The sequence below is a fragment of the Cicer arietinum genome, chromosome 3, assembly GCF_000331145.2.
Source record: "Cicer arietinum cultivar CDC Frontier isolate Library 1 chromosome 3, Cicar.CDCFrontier_v2.0, whole genome shotgun sequence".
NCBI lineage: Eukaryota > Viridiplantae > Streptophyta > Magnoliopsida > Fabales > Fabaceae > Cicer > Cicer arietinum.
The window spans coordinates 35,677,926-35,698,377 of record NC_021162.2 but is presented as its reverse complement, the minus strand read 5'-3'; the positions used below and the strand labels follow the sequence as shown (position 1 = coordinate 35,698,377).

The following is a 20,452-nucleotide window of genomic DNA, read 5'->3' as shown; positions in this document are numbered from 1 at the left end:
TTTTTATTATGTTCAATTTTTAAAATTATAGTAGAGCCTCCAAAATCTTTAAGACGACACTCAATCAAATACATCCATTTTTGTAGACCGAATTATAATATAGATGTCTATTATTAAAAAATTAGATAGAATAATTTATATAAAAAAATTCCAAAAACAAGTACTATATTTATAAAATAAAATAAAATTTTCAACCTACATTCTAACTAATTTTTAATTATTAAAAATATCAACCAAAATTTGATTTACTACACTTGTTCAATATATTTTTGTAAATTTATAACTTACAATTTTTATATACAATACAATATTATACTTTTTATTTATCTATTAAAATTTTAAAAATTTGACCACCATAATGTTTTAGTTCAAGGTCGGTCATTGTATTAGTAAACTAAAATGGTTGGTGAATTGTACGTTGAAAGTAATGTACTTGAAGATTGTATTGTTGGCTTTACATATGTATTAAAGCTTTTTGAATTTATTTATATATTTAAAAATTGTTGGATTTACTTTTGGGTGTGAGAGATTGTTGACGTTTTTAAAAAATTAAATGATGTGATTGAAATTTTATAGTGTTTCAGAATATTAAATATATTTTAATTCAATTAAATTGTTATCGTTGTTACTTATGTATTTCTCGTACAATAAAAAAAAAGATTACTATTTATGTATAATTCCGTCAACCTTATTCAACCCAATCGAATTGGTTCGACTTAAATAGAAAAATACGAATTTAAAAATCAACCCAATTCAAAAATAATATTTAAATATCAAATTTTGTTAAAACCGACTCAATCCAAATCTGACTAAATTTGATTCTCTTGGATACTTGGATCACAAGTATCCTCAAACGCGGAGCTAACCTAACAGTGTATATGGTATATAACCACATCGTACAGCTAATATTCACAATTCAACCTCCCCCGTCGGATCTTCGAAACAGAAAACCGAAGTCTCAAATACGAGAAAGCGCAACTGAATTCTAAAAGGAGGCGAGAAAAGGAAATCCTAGTCTCGCTCTCCTCACTCTCTCAAACCTGCTTCTCCAAACGCCGTCGTTCTCTTCACGCTCAAACCAAGTCGCTGCAACAACCTCCGCCACTCGCCTCTCGTATCGTTAATCTTCCGCCGCTTTGCTTTTCTAGGGTTTTTTTAAACTCGCCTCCTCTGATTTGTCGTTCATTATTCTTCGAAGAAAAAGCCTCGTGTCTCGTTGACCACACTACTCTTATCAGTTACTACCTGGTAATTTTGTAGTGAACCTTGTTCAACTATACACCCTAATAGTATCATTAATAGTAGTAACAGTAGTATTATACTATTATTAGTGTTATTATTTAGGTTTAGGAGAATAGGTTTCAAGTTTTTTAGCAGGTTAATTAACTTTTACCAAGATATTAGGGTTCCCTAGTAATTTTTAGTTTATTATCAAAGGAAAGAACCAAGACCATCCTGAAACTGCAATTAGTTGTTAGGTTTGTGCAGGAAAGTTGAACTGGTGACTTTTTTTGTTTGGATTTTGGTGGTGAATTCAGAGATTGAGATACATTGTATGAACTGAAGGCATTGGTTTGGATTGTGGAGCGGTGTGATAATGGCAAAGAGTAGGCTTTCTGGTGGATATTGTGGTAATGCAGTTGAAACAGGTGGTGTATCAGATGGATCTGGTACGTCGGGACGAATAGATACTGAAATTACTGTTTCGGTGGAGGACACACGGGTTTCAGGAAGGAAATGTGTTAGTTTGAGTTCAGGTCAGCGTGGTGCGTATGGTGTTCCGATGCAACTTGTTCCCTTGTCTAAATTGTCAGCCCTTCAAAGAAAAGATCTTGTGAATCGGTTTAAGTCTGAGCTTGAGCAGGTTCGGGGTTTTCAAAAGAAATTTGAAATGCCAAAGAGAAACAGTGTTTCATTGTCGTCTTCTAGTGAGACTATTGGTTGTAAGAATGGCCAAAACTGTTCTCAAATAAAGAACTCGAGAAAACCATCAATATCTGGTTCAGTACCAGGGAATAAATTGAAACCATTAATTGAGACCTCTAGCAAACCATCAAAATTTGGTTCGGTATCAGGGAATAAATTGAAACCATTAGATAAGAGTCATAAGCCTCATGTATGGAATCGGGGCTCTTCTGGGAAGTTTGAGGCTGCAACACAGACTTGTTTGCCAGGAACTACAAATGCTTTGTTGATGAAAGATTGTGAGTCATTGTTGACACGGATGAGGAGTCACCAATATGGTTGGGTTTTTAACAACCCTGTGGATGTGGTGAAGTTGAATCTTCCTGATTATTTCAGTGTCATTAAGCATCCTATGGATTTGGGAACAATAAAAACCAAGATTGAATCAGGATCATACACAGGCCCATTGGAATTTGCAGATGATGTGAGACTTACATTTTCAAATGCAATGACTTATAATCCACGTGGGAATGATGTCCATATCATGGCTAATACCCTCAGTAAATATTTTGAAGTGAGATGGAAAACAATCCAGAAGAAGCTTCCTAGAAAAGATTCTCTACCGGTGCCCATGAAGAGAAACACTTGTGAAGATGTAAAAACTACCAGAGCAATGCCTCCTTCTAAAAAAAGGAAAGTTGCCTCACTGCCTCCTCAACCTGAAGTTATCCCACCTGCTAAACAGGTTATGTCGGATCAAGAGAAGCAAAATATTGGTAGAGAATTGGAGTCTTTTCTAGGAGAAATACCAGCCCATATCATTGATTTCTTGAAAGAACATAGTTCAAATGGTAAAGAATGTGGAGAAGATGAGATTGAGATTGACATTGACGATCTTAGTGATGGAACACTGTTCAAATTACGAAAGCTTTTGGATGACGTGCTCATGGAGAAGCAAGAAAGCAAAGCAAAAGTTGAAGCGTGTGAAATAGAGGTGCCTCCTTGCTATCTAACACTTTTATGAATTAAGTGAGATATCAGTCCCACAACATATATGGTGTGACCTCTGGTTATTTATGTTTGCTGTTGCAGCTTTTGAATGATTCTGGACCAAGCAATTCATCATTGCCAGCAATTAAAGGTTATATTCAGGTTTTTTGTTTCCATGTGTGGACATGCATGCATGCATGTTTTGTTTTTTGTTTAAATTTGCTTTGCTCGTAGGTAATGATCTGGATGATGAAGAGGTGGACATTGGTGGAAATGAGTCCCCTGTCTCGAGCCATCCTCCTGTTGTGATTGAAAAGGATACAACTGATGGAATGAACACATGTTTAAGTCCAGGAAGCAGTGGTAAGTGAGTTTTGAATTTATCTTTATTTTTTGTAAGGACTAAAGAGCTTTAACAACTTCATGATGTTTTATATAGCTTGCCCAAAGCCTAGAAAAGTTGTGGGTTCTGTAAAACTTTGTAAAACTTTGCTGTTACTCAATTGCCTTGTTATTAACCACATTGCCTTGTTGCATCAAAACTATTTTCTCTGTCAAAACCAATAGAAGAGCAATTCATTTATATTAAGATAAACAACTCAATGCAACAAAATGTACAAAAAGTTTTGAATAAATAAACATATTAATAAACTAAACTTTATCCTCATCTGATAAAATAAATTAACTAACCTTAACAAAGAAATAAACAGTCTCATATCTTATAAGAAAAAGTAGAATTACAAAGGTAGAATAACATATGCATATCAGCACCAATCATAACATCTCAATTACTCTTGCAACTTCTTTTTCAGCATTCTGCACAATTCACAACTACGATTTGCTTTAGTTTGAACCTTTGAACAACTCTAGCTAGAAGCTAAATACAAATACTTTGGAATAATAAATATTACAAAAACAAAAGAAAAATTTACCATTAAGAATATATGTGCATTGCTAAACTTACCATTAAGAATATTGAAAAATACATCAACTTCTTGTAGTTCCCAAACCTACAAAGGATCAGCGAAGTAAAGAAAATATTGAACCACACCAACCAAAGTTATGCACAGTGGCAGATTATAGGTCATCAAATTTATAGGCAAAAATACTAACTGAACTATAAAAAGAAAATTTCAAAACTCATTAACATATGAACGAAAGAAACATAATATGAGTCCTATAAGCAAAAATCAGAAGTCTATCCAAAGAGAATGAAGCAAAAATTAACCATAAGTACAATGAATAACATGGATTTGAGCAAATAGAGAGAAATAAAAATGAAAGTATGAAACCCATATTCTATTAAAATTAAAATTAAATGCAAAAGAACACCCAACAAATAACCAAGAAAGCTAGCCACCAAACAAAAACAAAATTACTAATGATAAATGACTCTGCAATCCCTCTGCAAATCTATCAATGGGGGACTCTGCAATCAAACAATGTTTTTCTAAAACCAGTATGTACTTCGAAGAAGATTTCTCAGAAAATACAAGCATTCTTTTCCTACCATAGGTACCAATGCATGGCAAAAATGTTGCTTAGAAAATGCTCCAATTTTAAGTACATACTTGAGTCGAGGTGTCCAAAAACTCAGGAAAACTAAGAAATCAACGGCCAGTTGCTTCTGAATAAGGACCACATACCACACACATAATAGGGGACGTCTTAAGAATAGAGTCCGTTATCTACATAAACTTGACCCATTAACCAAAAACATTGGAGCTAATAAAAAACCCTGATCAGCATATGCAAAGCAATTAATGAATTCAGTGGAGTCGGTTTCTATTTTCTGAGGACATGTGGCATTGTCTTGTACTGTGCTGATACATTGACACTTTGGGTTTGTATATGAACTGTGAAGCAAATTTATTCTTCTATATTTTAAGTTTTGAAATTTATCTTTTAATTTAATTTGTCTGTTGAAGGGTGTGGATCACATGAGGATGGTTCTGTAAGTCTCATCATAATTGATAAATATGTCGATGTGTATTAGCCATGGGTGATGTTACATCATAGAATGATACTATCCAATGGGAGGAGTCAGAGAAAATAGAGGGTAAATATTGGGATAATGTTACATCATAGAATGATACTGTCAACGGATATTAGCCATGGATAAAGAGGGTTTAATTGTCAATATTGCTTTCCCAAGTGCCAGTGTTTCTCCTACATGGTTGAAAACTAATAATTTTATTTTACTTTTTAGGGAGTAGCTAGTGTGCTAATCTTTATTTTGTATGACCAATATTGAAATAAGTACTTGGTAATTGTTAGTAGTAGTGCAGGTGCACGCTTGAACAAAGGAGACTTGTATTTTGACCATTGATACTTGCTACGATCGAATTATACGTCCAATTGTATGTTAGTTGTTGCCTATATCTAATATCTTATGTGTACATTGCAGATACAGATTCTAGTTGCTCTTCTGATAGTGAATCTGATGACGACGACGACGACGATGATGATAGAGCAATACCAGATGATTTAGCAAAGGTCTGGTTTAATTATTTATGGAAAATTTAGTTGTATGTTATTTTCAATGTCTAGTGCTAGAATTAGAAATATCAGAAAAGTATCTTACCACATCATCCTTCTACCATAGATTATGTCAAGATTATCTTTTAAAATTGGTTTCATATTTCTTTATTTAGTTAGGATTCAGAGTCTAGTATATTTTTTTTTTGTCATATCACTAGCATTAACATAATTTATGGTAGAAGGAAATTGGTTGTCATATCACTAACAAAACCTATTACTTCTCTTTTTAGTTATGGGTTTTATAGTCTTTAGAAAAAAGATGAGAAATAATAAGAATTTTGAATATTATTGATAATAACTCGATACAATGTTAACACAAAAGACTAAACACTAATCCCTATTTATAGGGTCATAAACTTGTAATCCTAAATAAATAGGGAAATCTTGAACAAATCCTGATAATGAAAAGTAATATGAAAACTAAGAGATAATCTTAAAGATTATAAACTAATCCAAGAAGATAAATTAAGATACTCTAAATATAATATAAAGATATTATAAGATATTTTGTTATATTCTAACAACTTCAATGTTGAGACAGTTAACATAATTGCTTATGTTCATATGGATGTTACCTTTAGTTTCTTTGCTACACACTTCATTATTCATTTATATTTTATTTCAGGTACGTGAAAACACAGGCACCGGTGGTCAGATGGATTTCAAGACCACACCTATTCATACTACTGAAATAAATCGTGAGTAATTGTTCTTTGTCTATTCATGCTCCATGAAGATGGTGTTTAAGTATGCTCACAGTTGGAGAAATAAGGAACAATATGTGGAACTGAAATTTGAGTTTTTATGCCCATTGTCTCCTGCTTGGTTTTTATGATTTGCTTCTTCTGCATAGCTTCTCAGTTACCTATTTTAAATTAATTGGATACTCTTCGGTGAATGCATTAAGAATAATTAAGATTGACATAAAAGATAGAAAGAATAGGCTATAGATTGTAATTGTATTATTGAAAACTGAAAGAAAATGGAGATTGCCAAGGTTTCCTCTTCAAAGAATCTCTCCTCTCACAACAATTATTGAATCTACCACCTGAACAGACTGCCATAATTAATGTGCTTTCTGGAATCCTGATACCAAATATGATTTATTTTGAGTATGTTAGTGGAAAAATTCGCCGTACTGATCCAATGATACTAATTGATTATCCTTATTGATTATTCTTCACAATTGATCTGCAGGCTTTATGAGGACTGAACTTAATGTAAATGCTTTGGGTTAGTAGTATAAGTCAATATTGAGCTAGGTAGTTAATCCCAGATAGCGGCGCATCGTGGGAAACCCACAAGTCTTACATGAATAATACTATCTAAACATATATTTAATGCAAAATTGTACAATGACTCTAACTCTTAAATATTCATAAATACCAATAAAAATTCACAAGTCTTAATCATAACATACATTTAAATAAACCAACAAAACACTGGAAAGAAAGATGAATATCAAAACACTGGAAAAAAACTTAAGTAAAAAACAGAGAAAGAGAAAGAAAGAGTAAGTTAAAAATAATGAAGAAATAGATAGAAAAGAAAGAACTAAAGAAAAAATCAGAGGAAGGGGTACGAAAGTAGAAAGAAAACAGAGAAAGAAGGAAGGAAACAAAGGAGAGGAAACTTGGGTGATGGACGACGGAGGTGGGTGGCACTGCTGGATCTTGCAGGAAAGGAGGGCGTGTTTGCAAAAAACTGAGTGGAAGGCAGTGTTTGAAAGAGAGAGAAAACCAATAGAAGAAATGAAATCAGGTTTAAGAGTGAAAATCCTAAAATACCCCCATAAGTTTTTGAAATTTAAGGGCAATATTGGTTTTTCATGAAAAAATATTACATTTTTTGGGCATGAAAAATCCGCAACCAACAATCAGCGAACACGGCCAGAATGGCTGCTTTCGTACTTTGCGATGCACTGCACCATGCCGCTGTGGCCAGGCACTGCGCCGCGCGGCTCTGGCGCAGTCTCTCCGTGAACCGGCGCGATTGACTACTTAGATATTGAGGACAACAGAGTTTGTGATCTACTGCGTCTTGCTAATAAACAACTGTTTGCTCCTGTACTATAACTCTGGTGATTTTCTCTGCAACCACCTATTGGATAATCTTGACGGTGGCATTTGTAATGTAATAGCTATAGCCTATAGCTATAATTGAAGTTTTGATAACTTCTGAAAAAATATCCGAGGCATTAAAAAACCAATGTCACTTTCTTTTGACTTTTGAGATGGATTCTTGATCTTCATCTTCTGAAAGAAGACCAATGTTTAGCTCATAGAGTAGCTATTCAGTGATATTTCTTGGAAACAGTTACTTTTTCTTTGCGGTAGTAATGATTTTTGCATATAATATTTTATTGCGAATTTTCTTGTTTCCCGTATTATTGAAAACTGAAAGAAAATGGAGATTGCCAAGGTTTCCTCTTCAAAGAATCTCTCCTCTCACAACAATTATTGAATCTACCACCTGAACAGACTGCCATAATTAATGTGCTTTCTGGAATCCTGATACCAAATATGATTTATTTTGAGTATGTTAGTGGAAAAATTCGCCGTACTGATCCAATGATACTAATTGATTATCCTTATTGATTATTCTTCACAATTGATCTGCAGGCTTTATGAGGACTGAACTTAATGTAAATGCTTTGGGTTAGTAGTATAAGTCAATATTGAGCTAGGTAGTTAATCCCAGATAGCGGCGCATCGTGGGAAACCCACAAGTCTTACATGAATAATACTATCTAAACATATATTTAATGCAAAATTGTACAATGACTCTAACTCTTAAATATTCATAAATACCAATAAAAATTCACAAGTCTTAATCATAACATACATTTAAATAAACCAACAAAACACTGGAAAGAAAGATGAATATCAAAACACTGGAAAAAAACTTAAGTAAAAAACAGAGAAAGAGAAAGAAAGAGTAAGTTAAAAATAATGAAGAAATAGATAGAAAAGAAAGAACTAAAGAAAAAATCAGAGGAAGGGGTACGAAAGTAGAAAGAAAACAGAGAAAGAAGGAAGGAAACAAAGGAGAGGAAACTTGGGTGATGGACGACGGAGGTGGGTGGCACTGCTGGATCTTGCAGGAAAGGAGGGCGTGTTTGCAAAAAACTGAGTGGAAGGCAGTGTTTGAAAGAGAGAGAAAACCAATAGAAGAAATGAAATCAGGTTTAAGAGTGAAAATCCTAAAATACCCCCATAAGTTTTTGAAATTTAAGGGCAATATTGGTTTTTCATGAAAAAATATTACATTTTTTGGGCATGAAAAATCCGCAACCAACAATCAGCGAACACGGCCAGAATGGCTGCTTTCGTACTTTGCGATGCACTGCACCATGCCGCTGTGGCCAGGCACTGCGCCGCGCGGCTCTGGCGCAGTCTCTCCGTGAACCGGCGCGATTGACTACTTAGATATTGAGGACAACAGAGTTTGTGATCTACTGCGTCTTGCTAATAAACAACTGTTTGCTCCTGTACTATAACTCTGGTGATTTTCTCTGCAACCACCTATTGGATAATCTTGACGGTGGCATTTGTAATGTAATAGCTATAGCCTATAGCTATAATTGAAGTTTTGATAACTTCTGAAAAAATATCCGAGGCATTAAAAAACCAATGTCACTTTCTTTTGACTTTTGAGATGGATTCTTGATCTTCATCTTCTGAAAGAAGACCAATGTTTAGCTCATAGAGTAGCTATTCAGTGATATTTCTTGGAAACAGTTACTTTTTCTTTGCGGTAGTAATGATTTTTGCATATAATATTTTATTGCGAATTTTCTTGTTTCCCTTTGGACCTTTCAGACTTGAATTATCAATTTTTTGCTAATATTTTTTAGAGCTGTGATAAACCTAAGTATCTGTATTCGGTAGCATCGACTTCTTTATGCTGTTCCTTTGATATTGTTCATGATTAAATTTCATGGGCACTGTATTATCTTATACTCTTACCCTTTATTTCTAGAGTCAGTTAATGGCTTGGATAAACATGAGGATAAATCTCAGCCAAAGCCAATTTCTCGTGACTCCAATTTCTATCAAGATGGTAAGAGTGCATAAATTATGGAAGATATGTTTCTACTTTTAATTGTAACATTCAATCTAAAAACCCATTATCTTATTAATTGTTTAGGGGAATGTGGTCCAACTGAGAGACAGGTCTCCCCTGATAAACTTTATCGAGCTGCATTATTGAAGAATCGATTTGCTGATACTATCTTGAAAGCTAGAGAAAAGACACTGACACAGGTAGGCCTCACTGCACATTTGAGCTACATGGTACTTATTCTGCATGAAATTTTTCTTCAGATAATTTTTTAATTTGTACAAAATTTAATTTGGCCGAGGTTAGGGTGTGAAGGGAGATCCTGAGAAATTGCGCCGGGATAAGGAAAAACTGGAGATGGAGCGACGACAAGGTGATTTGGGTGCCCACTTGCATGACTGCTGTATGATACTTGCTATTAAATGTTAATTAACCTATCTGTTGATTGGACTCATTCTCAAGCAGAAAAGGCAAGGCTACAAGCAGAAGCAAAGGCAGCCGAAGAGGCTAAAAAGCGGGCAGAAGCAGAAGCTGCTGCAGAAGTCAAACGAAAGAGGGAGCTTGAGAGAGAAGCTGCACGACAAGCACTGTTAAAGGTAAAAAAGTGTCTATGTTGCTTGAAATATGTCCATCTACATGCTTGCTTTAGATTTTATGGCAGCATACACTGTTATCTATGCAGATGGAGAAAACTGTGGAAATCGATGAGAATTCTCAATTTCTGGAAGATTTGGAATTGCTTAGAGCTGTACCTGCTGAGCCATTACCTAGCTCTGTAGACGAGACAAGTCCTGATCACTCTCAGGACGGCATGGGTAGTTTCAGGTTTGGTGGTTGTAACCCCTTGGAACAACTAGGATTGTATATTAAAGTTGACGATGAAGAGGAGGATGGAGATCTAGTTTGTGTTCCAAATCCTGTAAATGATGTAGAAGAGGGGGAGATTGATTAAGATATGCCCACTGTATCATGAATCGAAGAGCAAACTATATTTATTGATCTCCAAATATATTTTAGTCATAGTAATGCAGCAGTTCATCACAAATGAGAAGGTGCAATGTTTTCTTGTGGTAGCAGCATTAAGATTCTTGAACGACGATATTAGTTTAGTTTTGGGTTTGTCTTGGTAACATATTAGAGGTTTGAACATAGTCAAGCTTCATTTTTGGTTATGGAAATTGAAATTATTATACATTAGCCTTTTTGTTTCTCCAAAACTATTATACTAGCAATTTACACGAGCATCGCCCTCTGTCATCCAAGTTGTACAAATTGAGTTCGTACTATTGAATTCCTAAGATTGATGCTGCCTCGTCTCCAATTTCATGAAAATGTGAAATATTTGTTTGCTTTTCCACATACAAATCATAGGGTCTATTTTTCAATATTAGTCGATTATTATAACCCTATTTAAGACCAACGAAACGGTCTTAAGCAAGATTAGTTTCACTAATCATAACTATATTCTTTGGATCTATTTTTCTTTTCTACAACTTTCTTGAACGAGAGATGTATAATATTTGAGAGATGTATAATATTGTGAAATCGTTTAAGATTATAATTATATTTTTAAAGGTTAAATATATTGTCTTTATAAAATTAATTCTACATTTAGTTATTAATTTAGCTACCGGAAATAATTGGTCATTCTAGAGACTAATTTGGAGATCAAATACTAAATATAAGTTGGTCTCAAAATTTATAGCAAAAGTAATTTAGTGGCCATAAATTTAGTCAAATATTGCAAGCAATTTATACATCGATTATTTATTGACCGAAAAATTAATCACTAAATAAAATAATATTGTCAAAATTGAAAGTTAGTCGAGTGGTCGGTTAATAGTTTTCAACTAATGACTCTCTTTTGTTTTAAACAGTTACACCATTACACCAAGGAATAAACTTTATCTCTTGATTGTAAGTTTCTTAACTCCACCAAAGAGTGTTTAAGTTGAAAATTGAATTTTTGTGAGCTACTAAACTAATGAAAGCATAAAACAGAAAGATAAAAGAGATAAATTACGAGAGAAATCTAAAAATGACTTACCGCAATCGACTAATCTTGCAGATAGTGCATGTTTTCGCTTGTTTCTAGGTGTACGTAACACCCCACATATGACCTTGATTTCTCTCTATTTTGTAGTGTGACAATTTCCACCATTGGACACATACTTTTCTATCCACTTTTAGCATATGTGAAAATATATGCTTCAACTAGTGGTGGCTAAAAACAAGAGACATAAGTCTTTACAATTTAATTATCAATTTCAAAGTGCTTTTGACAACTTCTTACAATTCCATAGTCCTCTTGGGGGTTCGTGGACTTGAGAAAGATTCAACTAACTCATATTTGAATGTTCTTAGTGAAGTAGAATATTAAGTCACCAGAACCAAGAGTTTGAATTGTGAACTTATAAAACTTTTAAAACAAAAGCAACTTATTAAACACTTAGATAAAAAGTTAGTTTTAATAGGAAAGACGTTTTTTATATAAAATTTTATGTGAAAAATAAAATGGCAAGTGATATGGTGTGATTATTGTATATAAAAATAAGAGAGTAAGTTACATTGACATAAGTTAAATAATAGAAACAGTGTTGGCATCTATGTTAGATCATTCAAAGCCTTTATGACATATACCTTTTGCAAGATACTATAAAGAATAAAGAATGTTCTTTCTTATTATTCTTCAATCACATTTGTTCATAAATGATATCTTAAATTCCAAATTTTTTAAATGAATTCAACATCAAATTGTCCATTACTGAGTTGACTTTAGTGCATTTAAGGTGCCTAAATTTGCTTCAACATGTGAGAATTTTTTTGGTCAATATTTTATAGTAAGACAAACGTTCTGTCTTTGTTTTCTAGCAAGAAAAATAATTTCTTTGTTTATTTTTAAGTGATAACTTTATTTTTATTTTTATTTTTATGAGTAATATAGGCTTAGACTAAAATCAATCATGATTCGGTCTTAAAACACTCAAAAGCACATGTTATATCACAAGATGATCATAATCTTAAAAATATAATTAAAGATATTTGTTGTCTTTAAAACATCAAAATGAAAATTTTCCTTAGCACTCAGTTCTCCTATCTTATATCCGGCTATATGGATATGGGCTTAACCATATTCAACTGTTGGCCGCTCTCAACTAGCAAATGACCCTCATCTTGAAGTCGGGAAAACGAGTCACCCCGTAGCCGAGAAAACAACCCGCATCTTGAAGCCAGAAAAACGACATGCATCTTGAAGCTAGGAAAACGACTTGCACTCAAAGCCGAGGAAATAATCTGCATCTTAAAGCCGGAAAAATGACTCGCACCCAAAGTCAATAAAACGACCCGCATCTTGAAGCCGAAAAAACGACTTGCACCCTTCTACAAAAATTATTTTCGGACAAAGCTAGTGTTGTCATCTTTACTTACCATTTAATTTGATTCTCAAGTAAATTCTAAGTAAAGAGGGGAAGTTGTTGACACCTAATTTTGTCCGCTATTTTTAGACTTTTATCAAAAACAATAAATATATAAATAATGAAATAAAAAAATATAATGATAAATATAAAAATAAAAATAAATAATTAGGGCTTTAAACTTTAGAAAATCACGAGTGCTTCTAGTTTTGGTTGCCTCTCATTCTTGTTCAAACATTTCACTCTTTTCTAAAACATAAAAAAAACATGTATAATTGAATGAAAAGAAACCGAAAAGAAATGAATTGATGGTAATAAAAATCATTATGATGGTGATCAATTGAATGAAAATAAACCAAAAAGAAATGAATCAATGCTAATAAAAATCAGTATAATGGTGATCCATTGAATGAAAAGAAACAGAAAAGAAATAGATTAATAGTAATAAAAATAGTGATCAATTCATAATTATTCATTTGTCTTTTGTAACCTACACCTAAAAAATCTATAAATAAGGAGAAAAACGAAGAAAAAAAAGGGTGAAAGTAGAAAAAGAAGGAGAGAATAATATGCAAAAGAGGAGAATTAAGGGTGAGAGTCGCCGCCGTCGGATGATATTCATCCTGGCTCGCTACGCCGCATCACTCACCCCCAACCGTCGATGGCCTTTGTCCCACAACAGATCCGACAACTCACGAGCATATCCTTTAACAGACTGCTTCACTGTCGTCTCCATCTGTTTCGTTCATATACTGCCGCATTACCGTTGTTTTCAAACAAAAATCAATTTTTCTTTACTTTAAAAACAAATACAAAAATAAAAAGATACAATCCGTGAACAAAGATCTAACATCTGTTGTTGTTGTTGTTGTTGTTATTATTATTATTATTATTATTATTATTATTATTATTATTATTATTATTATTATTATTAGTATTCTTATTACATTTTTACTTTTGGATACATATATAATAATAATTATAATAAAAAATAATTAAAATACAGTAATAATAAAAATCAGACAACACATAAATATTTTTTATTCAAAAACTACACGTGGGGATACGAAAGAACAAATTAATAAAAATATATTATTTTTATTATTTATTAATATAAATATTTTTTAATCTTTTAAGAGATAAAATAAATAATTTAATAAATAAATAATTTGTATAGAATTAATTATAGAGTAACCGTTTTAACGATGATGTACGATAATATTACTTTTCTTATTCCTAAACAACATTAGAATCTGATTTTTTGGTTTAAGAACTTTATTTTAAGTTTTATCTAATTTTTATTTTTAAAAATATAAAATTGGTGGCAACTTTTTTTCGTGAACAAACCGAACACGACAGTCGCATATGAATTTGAAGTTCCAAAAAGACTATTTCTCAAAACCTTATTTCAGTCAACTAGAACCCAACCTTTGAGAAAGAATGCGGTCCAACTTGGATTTTTGATGCGTCGTCGGATAGTTTAATGAACATAGCCCAAGGTGACATCAATGGCAATTGGTCTAGGACTTTGATTGCTAGAGATCTTCTTTATGGCTTGAACCCCAAAAGTAGGAGCAACAAAGTCTCAATGGAGTATTACAACCCTAAAAAATGAGAACCTAGGGGAGGCACTTTACACCCAATCTTTAAGAGTTGAAATTTAGTTTCGAGAATAAAGAAAGAGGCTTGGGAGCATGTAATGCTGCACATTTACTCTATTTTATTTGGTTTAAGTTGTAATAAAATCTAGAAAAAACTTTATTTTCATTATGCCCAACGTGCACGTAAGTTTTCTTTTTGTGCGTGTTTTGTTTAAGTGTTGATCGTGGACTGTTCATGATATGCACTTCTCAACCCTGTTTATTGATGTGCTTTAGTGTGTTTTTGTTGTCATAAACTGGGCTGAAACTTGCAAGAATGGTGGAGCCCAAAGGAGCTAAAAGAAGGGATGCAAAAGCATTGTTATAGTGTATTAACAATCTGCCTTGGATGCTTTGCCAACTGATCATAACTCTTCATGTACTTATGATGAGACAAGAATTTAAGAAGAGCCAAAAACATTGAAGGAGATAAATGCAATCAAGAGGGAGTTAAACATTTAATGAGAAATAACATTATTTCATGAATTTCTTTCTCATTCATGATAAAAATCAAGATGCTAATTCCTTCTCTCTATATGTATGCACGAAATTCATAAACAAAGAAAGAGTGAATTTTGTTGAGAAATTACACTTTATATATTAGTGAGAGCTTTGTCTCTTTTTTATTTTAGATTGAATCATGCTTTTAGATCTTATAAAAAAACTACTTTTTTGTGTGACTAATATTCATTTTAAAACTTATATACTTTTTTCTTCTCCTTAAAAGTAGGAGTTTGACGCCATCTCATTTTTGTCTTATCCATATTTTCATTTTTCTTCTTGTTATTACAGTTTTCTTGTATGCATTATTGCAATTCTAACAATTGCTATTTTCTTGTCATAATAATCCTATAAATTTAAATTTACCGTTCTAATGTCTATTTATTCAAATTATATGTGTGTTGTCAATGATATGCACAAAAATGACAAATCATACATATAAGTAGTTATCAAGTAATAATTAGAGTGGGATCCCATGTTGACCATTTTATAATAAAATTTTGAAATTTCGATTTTATGTTTGCTACCTCTTTATTTTATTTTCTATTTAAGTATTGAAAAACAAAATGAGATAAAAAAAAAGAAATAAAAAGGATTCACCGTTGAGTTTTATTTTATCGATTAGTCTTAATTAATAATTAAAATATAAATTGATATTATTTTATAATATTAATAATAAACATTTAATTATAATAAACCCAAAATTGGTATTAATAATAAACATTTATTATATGGATGACCTATGATGATAATAATAATAAATGAATACTGTTTTATGTTAGATTTTATTATATGGATGACCCTAAATTGGTATCAATAATAAAAATTTAATTATAAATAAATGAATATTGTTTTATGTTAAATTTTAGGTTAAATACTCAACTTAATTTCAGTTAACATTTTAGTCATTTTTATTTTTTATTTTTATCTTTTATATTATAAGATGTCAACAATGTTATCTTTTTTTTTTTACAAAAATTCATCAACATTTTCAAACAAAACCCATAAAATTAATTATCATCTTTAATATAATGCAAATTTCATCAAATGCATACCTCACATATTCAAATAAACTCATATTTTCATCTCCAACAACAACAAATTCATCAAATAAAGAATAAAAATATGAGTTTATTTAAAAATTGAAGTTATGAATTTGATGAAATTTTACATTATATTGAAATTGATAATTAATTTTATAGATTTTATTTAAAAATCTAGTTGAAAGAAATTTCAAGCAAAACTCTCCATTTTCCCCACCAAACAACCAAAACATAATTTTCTTGTAAAAATTCTCAAAACTAACATGCATGCACAAGTCTTTGGAGAAATTTCTTAAAGAAAGAAAATAGGAACTCACACAAGGTTAGGAATCAAAGCCTTGGACATATTTTTTCTTTTCTCTTTTTCTTTTAAATCACCCCTTTTCTTTATCTTTCTAGGTTTTTATTATTTTCCTCTATTGCACAAAATTCCGCAAGTGTACGAATTTGTTAAGTTGTAGTATATAAGAGTATCTTATCTACATATATTAATTCAACAACTATCAAATTAATCAAGATTTTATATTATTTAGATTAATGAAACCTAGGGTCATGGTTTCACTTGTAATATCAATACCTCAAGTCCTAACTTTATATAAATTCTTATTTATTTTCTCAATTATCAATCCCTCTGTAAAACTATTAACAAATTTTCTTCATTCAATGTAATATTCCTTTTCCAAAATTAATTGTTTGATTGATCATATAAAAAATATAATTAAGAGAAAGCATAAAGAACCAAGAGGTTGAATGATTGAAAGATTAATATCTATGTTTGATCATACAAGAATTCTAATATCAATTATCCTATAGATCTACCAATTAATTATAGTTGGTCACTAATCAATTGATTGATTAAGGCATGCAAAGGTTGACCATCCCAAACATGTAAATAAAACAATAGAATAATTTAATTGAGATAAACGACAAAAATCTAAAATAAAACTAGAATAAACAACCTTTTATTCATGACCTTTTTTTTCTTTTATTTTTAATTTAATATCATTCCACGTTTGGCTTGACTATTAGTGCAAGTAATTCCCAATCTACTCAGTGAAACAACACTTCATATTTTCTTTAATTTGATACCATTCCACCTTTGGCTTGACTATTAGTGCAAGTAACTCCCAAGCTACTAAGGGAAACAACACTTTATTGTTGTCAATTACTTCTTTTTCTTGTCCCGTAGTTCATGAAGTTTTTACTCCTCAATTGTCCTATGTTTAAGGATTTAGTTTACTTCAAATTAGGCTTAACTGTTCCAATTTTGGTCCATCTCAAGACACCTCAACTTATTCACAACAAGAAATTATTGTGTCAAAACGAAGGAACCTATTTATCTAGCACACATAATTTCAATGTTTCAAATTTAGCCCTAACAACATACTCATCATTAGGCCTTTCTCAAAAATCAAATGCAATAATGGCTTATAGGATAAATTTCAAACACATAACTTAAGTAAAATAAGCCAACAAAGATGTTATCACAAACACTACAAGAGGTCAAGCATCAAAATATTTTTTCTCCCCCACACTAGCAATAAGCATGGTCCTCAAAGCAGAATATTATAGCAGACTAAATGAATGAATACATAAATTAGAGGAAGTAAAAGCGACATCCCTGAAAGAGCTTGTAGTTGGAGCTTTTATTTCCTAAAAACAAAAATAATCACCAAAAATAATAAATTCAAACTAGAATAAAATAAAAAGTAAATACAGTTTGCCTCTTGCAAAGCGCTTATTTAACGTCTCGAGCCTGACGATAACTTAAAAATTAATCAGGTGGCTCTCCAAGAAAAAATTTCACCTTTAAAGGCTCCTTCTTAACTTTCTAATCACATGGTTCATATTATTTTTCCTTTTTCTATGAGGTGAATGAGTTTCAGAAGATGGTGAAATTCTAATTTCACCTTCACCCACCATTACGCCAGGGTCTTGCAAAATAAGATATTTTTCCAAAGGGACTTGCATCTTAGAGTCACTAAAATTCTTAGTAACAACCACATTATCAAAATATGAAGAAATAATATGAGAAAAATTTTCAGAGGAATTTAAAGTTTTAAAAACATCTTCTTTCTTACCACATCTTAAAGTCGCTTTTCCCTTTTCTACCTCAACTGTAGCATCACCAATGGTTAATGTAGTCTTGTCCAAAATGATTGGGGTCTCTTCCTTTTTGTTTATGACTATAACATTATGGTCTCGTTGATTCTCCTCAAAATTGATCTCTTCCATAATGGCCTTTTCTCTTTCAATAGACATTTGTACCTCATGTCTAAGTTCTTCATTCAACTCTTCATCAATCATAATCGTGATAATTTCAGCTTCATCTGAATTGGGCTCAATTTTAGTGAATGATGCATATTGAGGCATTTGAGATAACTGAGGAGTGGTATTTTACATCAAGGTTGTAGGGCTCTCATCAATATCTAGCTCATTTTCCTGTTTTGGACTTTGAGGTTGCATACAAGGTGGTATGTAAGCAAGGTTCCACTTGTAGGAGTAGGGATCATATTGATCCTCGCCAGGGCATATCTCATAGTAATCTCAATAATTTCTTATCGAACAATCTTGACTATCATGCCCACAAAGTCACAATATTGACAAGGAGGAGGAAAAATGTCTTTAATTGTCTTTTAAGATCTTTTAATTTAGCCTCTAATATATATTCACCAATTGTTTTCCTCTTAGGTTTGATTTGTTCTAGATTATCCAAGATATAGTCTCCCATAGTTTTCCTCTAAGGGGCAGGTAAGCATCCACAAGTAAAAAAAAAAAAAAAAACTAATAAAAATTAATAACAACTAAATAAATAAATTAAATACTAGTAATAGAACATACTAAAAAAATTATAATAATAACAAAGAAAAAGGACATACTAAAAAAATTAAATATATTAATAATAGTAACAACGAAAATTTAAACAAATAGATTATTTTTTTGTTTTTGAATAAAATAAATAAAATTAAACTAAATAAAAATAATGTCTAAAGTAATAAAAAATATTTTTTGGTTAATATTGTTTAATTAATTTCCGGCAACAGCCAAAAACTTGTTGCACAAAATTCCACAAGTGTAAGAATTTGTAAAGTTGTAGTATATAAGATTATCGTATCCACATAGATTAATTTAACAACTACCAAATTCATAAAGATTTTATATTATTTAGACTAATGAAAAGTATTGTTGATTCGTGACAACAAAATTGTAAAGATAGCATAAAAATTATAACAAAAGTATATAACAACACAACTTTGAATTAATAGAAATTTAACCTAGGGTCATGATTTCACTTGTAATGTCAATACCTCAAGTCCTAGCTTTATATAAATTCTTATTTAATTTCTCATTTATCAATCCCTCTTTAAATCTATTAGCAAAGTTTCTTCATTCAATGTAATATTCTTCTCTCTAAATTAATTCTTTGATTGATCATACAAAAAATATAATTAAGAGAAAACATAAAGAACCAAGAGGTTGAATGATTGAAAGGTTAGTATCTATGTTTGATCATACAAGAATTCTAATCTCAATTATCCTATAGATCTACCAATTAATTGTAGTTGGTCACTTGATTAAGGCATGCAAAGACTGGCCATCCCAAACATGTAAACAAAACAATAGAATAATTTAATTGAGATAAACAACAAAAATCTAAAATAAAACTAGAATTTAAAACTAAGACATAGTAAAAAGGTATCTTAATCACTAGATTCATCAAAGACCGTAGAAAAGAGCTTAGTTACTCATTGACATATAGAAAATAAAAAAAGTAATAGAAGTGTTCATCAATTAAAGGAAAAAGAAATAAAACCCTCAAAAAGTACGATCTTTTGCTTCAAAATTTGAGACACTTTACTTTGGCCCAAACACTCTTTAGCTTCCAAAATATTTGTTGGTATTTTCTTTCTCTAAGTTCTTCTGCTTCTCCGATTCTGTTTCTACTATCTGTGTAACACCCCAAATTTAATAATAAATTATTTAATTTATCTAATGGGATTTTAAAGAATTAATTTAGTATTGCATGTGTTTACAATATGTGTTGACAAATAATCATGATTGATTTTCTTACATGTGTATTTGCTATAGTGTGATAATTTATCATGTGTTTGACTTAATAATTTATTTAAATTATTGATAGGGATGTTAAGTATATTTATATCTTTTTATTAATTTTAGATTGTTATTATTTTAAAGTGAAATATGTCATCCTTATTACTAACTAGATATTTAATAATTAAACTTATTTATTTTTATTTTAATAAAAGTAAAGTTAATAAAAATGTTTTGAATAATAATAATAATAATAATAATAATAATAATAATAATAATAATAATAATAATAATAATAATA

General features: G+C 31.2%; 1 protein-coding gene across 1 annotated transcript; it reads left to right on the top strand.

The window, feature by feature from the left end:
• Positions 1-1,109: 1,109 nt before the first annotated feature.
• LOC101505103 (transcription factor GTE9-like) lies at positions 1,110-10,755 on the top strand. Its single transcript, XM_027330712.2, has 11 exons — positions 1,110-1,248; positions 1,489-2,899; positions 2,998-3,046; positions 3,130-3,258; positions 5,303-5,391; positions 6,062-6,134; positions 9,418-9,498; positions 9,586-9,701; positions 9,805-9,871; positions 9,964-10,094; positions 10,181-10,755. Exons 2-11 carry the CDS (start codon positions 1,598-1,600, stop codon positions 10,448-10,450), a joined length of 2,307 nt encoding a protein of 768 aa, XP_027186513.1. The 5' UTR covers positions 1,110-1,248; positions 1,489-1,597; the 3' UTR covers positions 10,451-10,755.
• Positions 10,756-20,452: the final 9,697 nt, after the last annotated feature.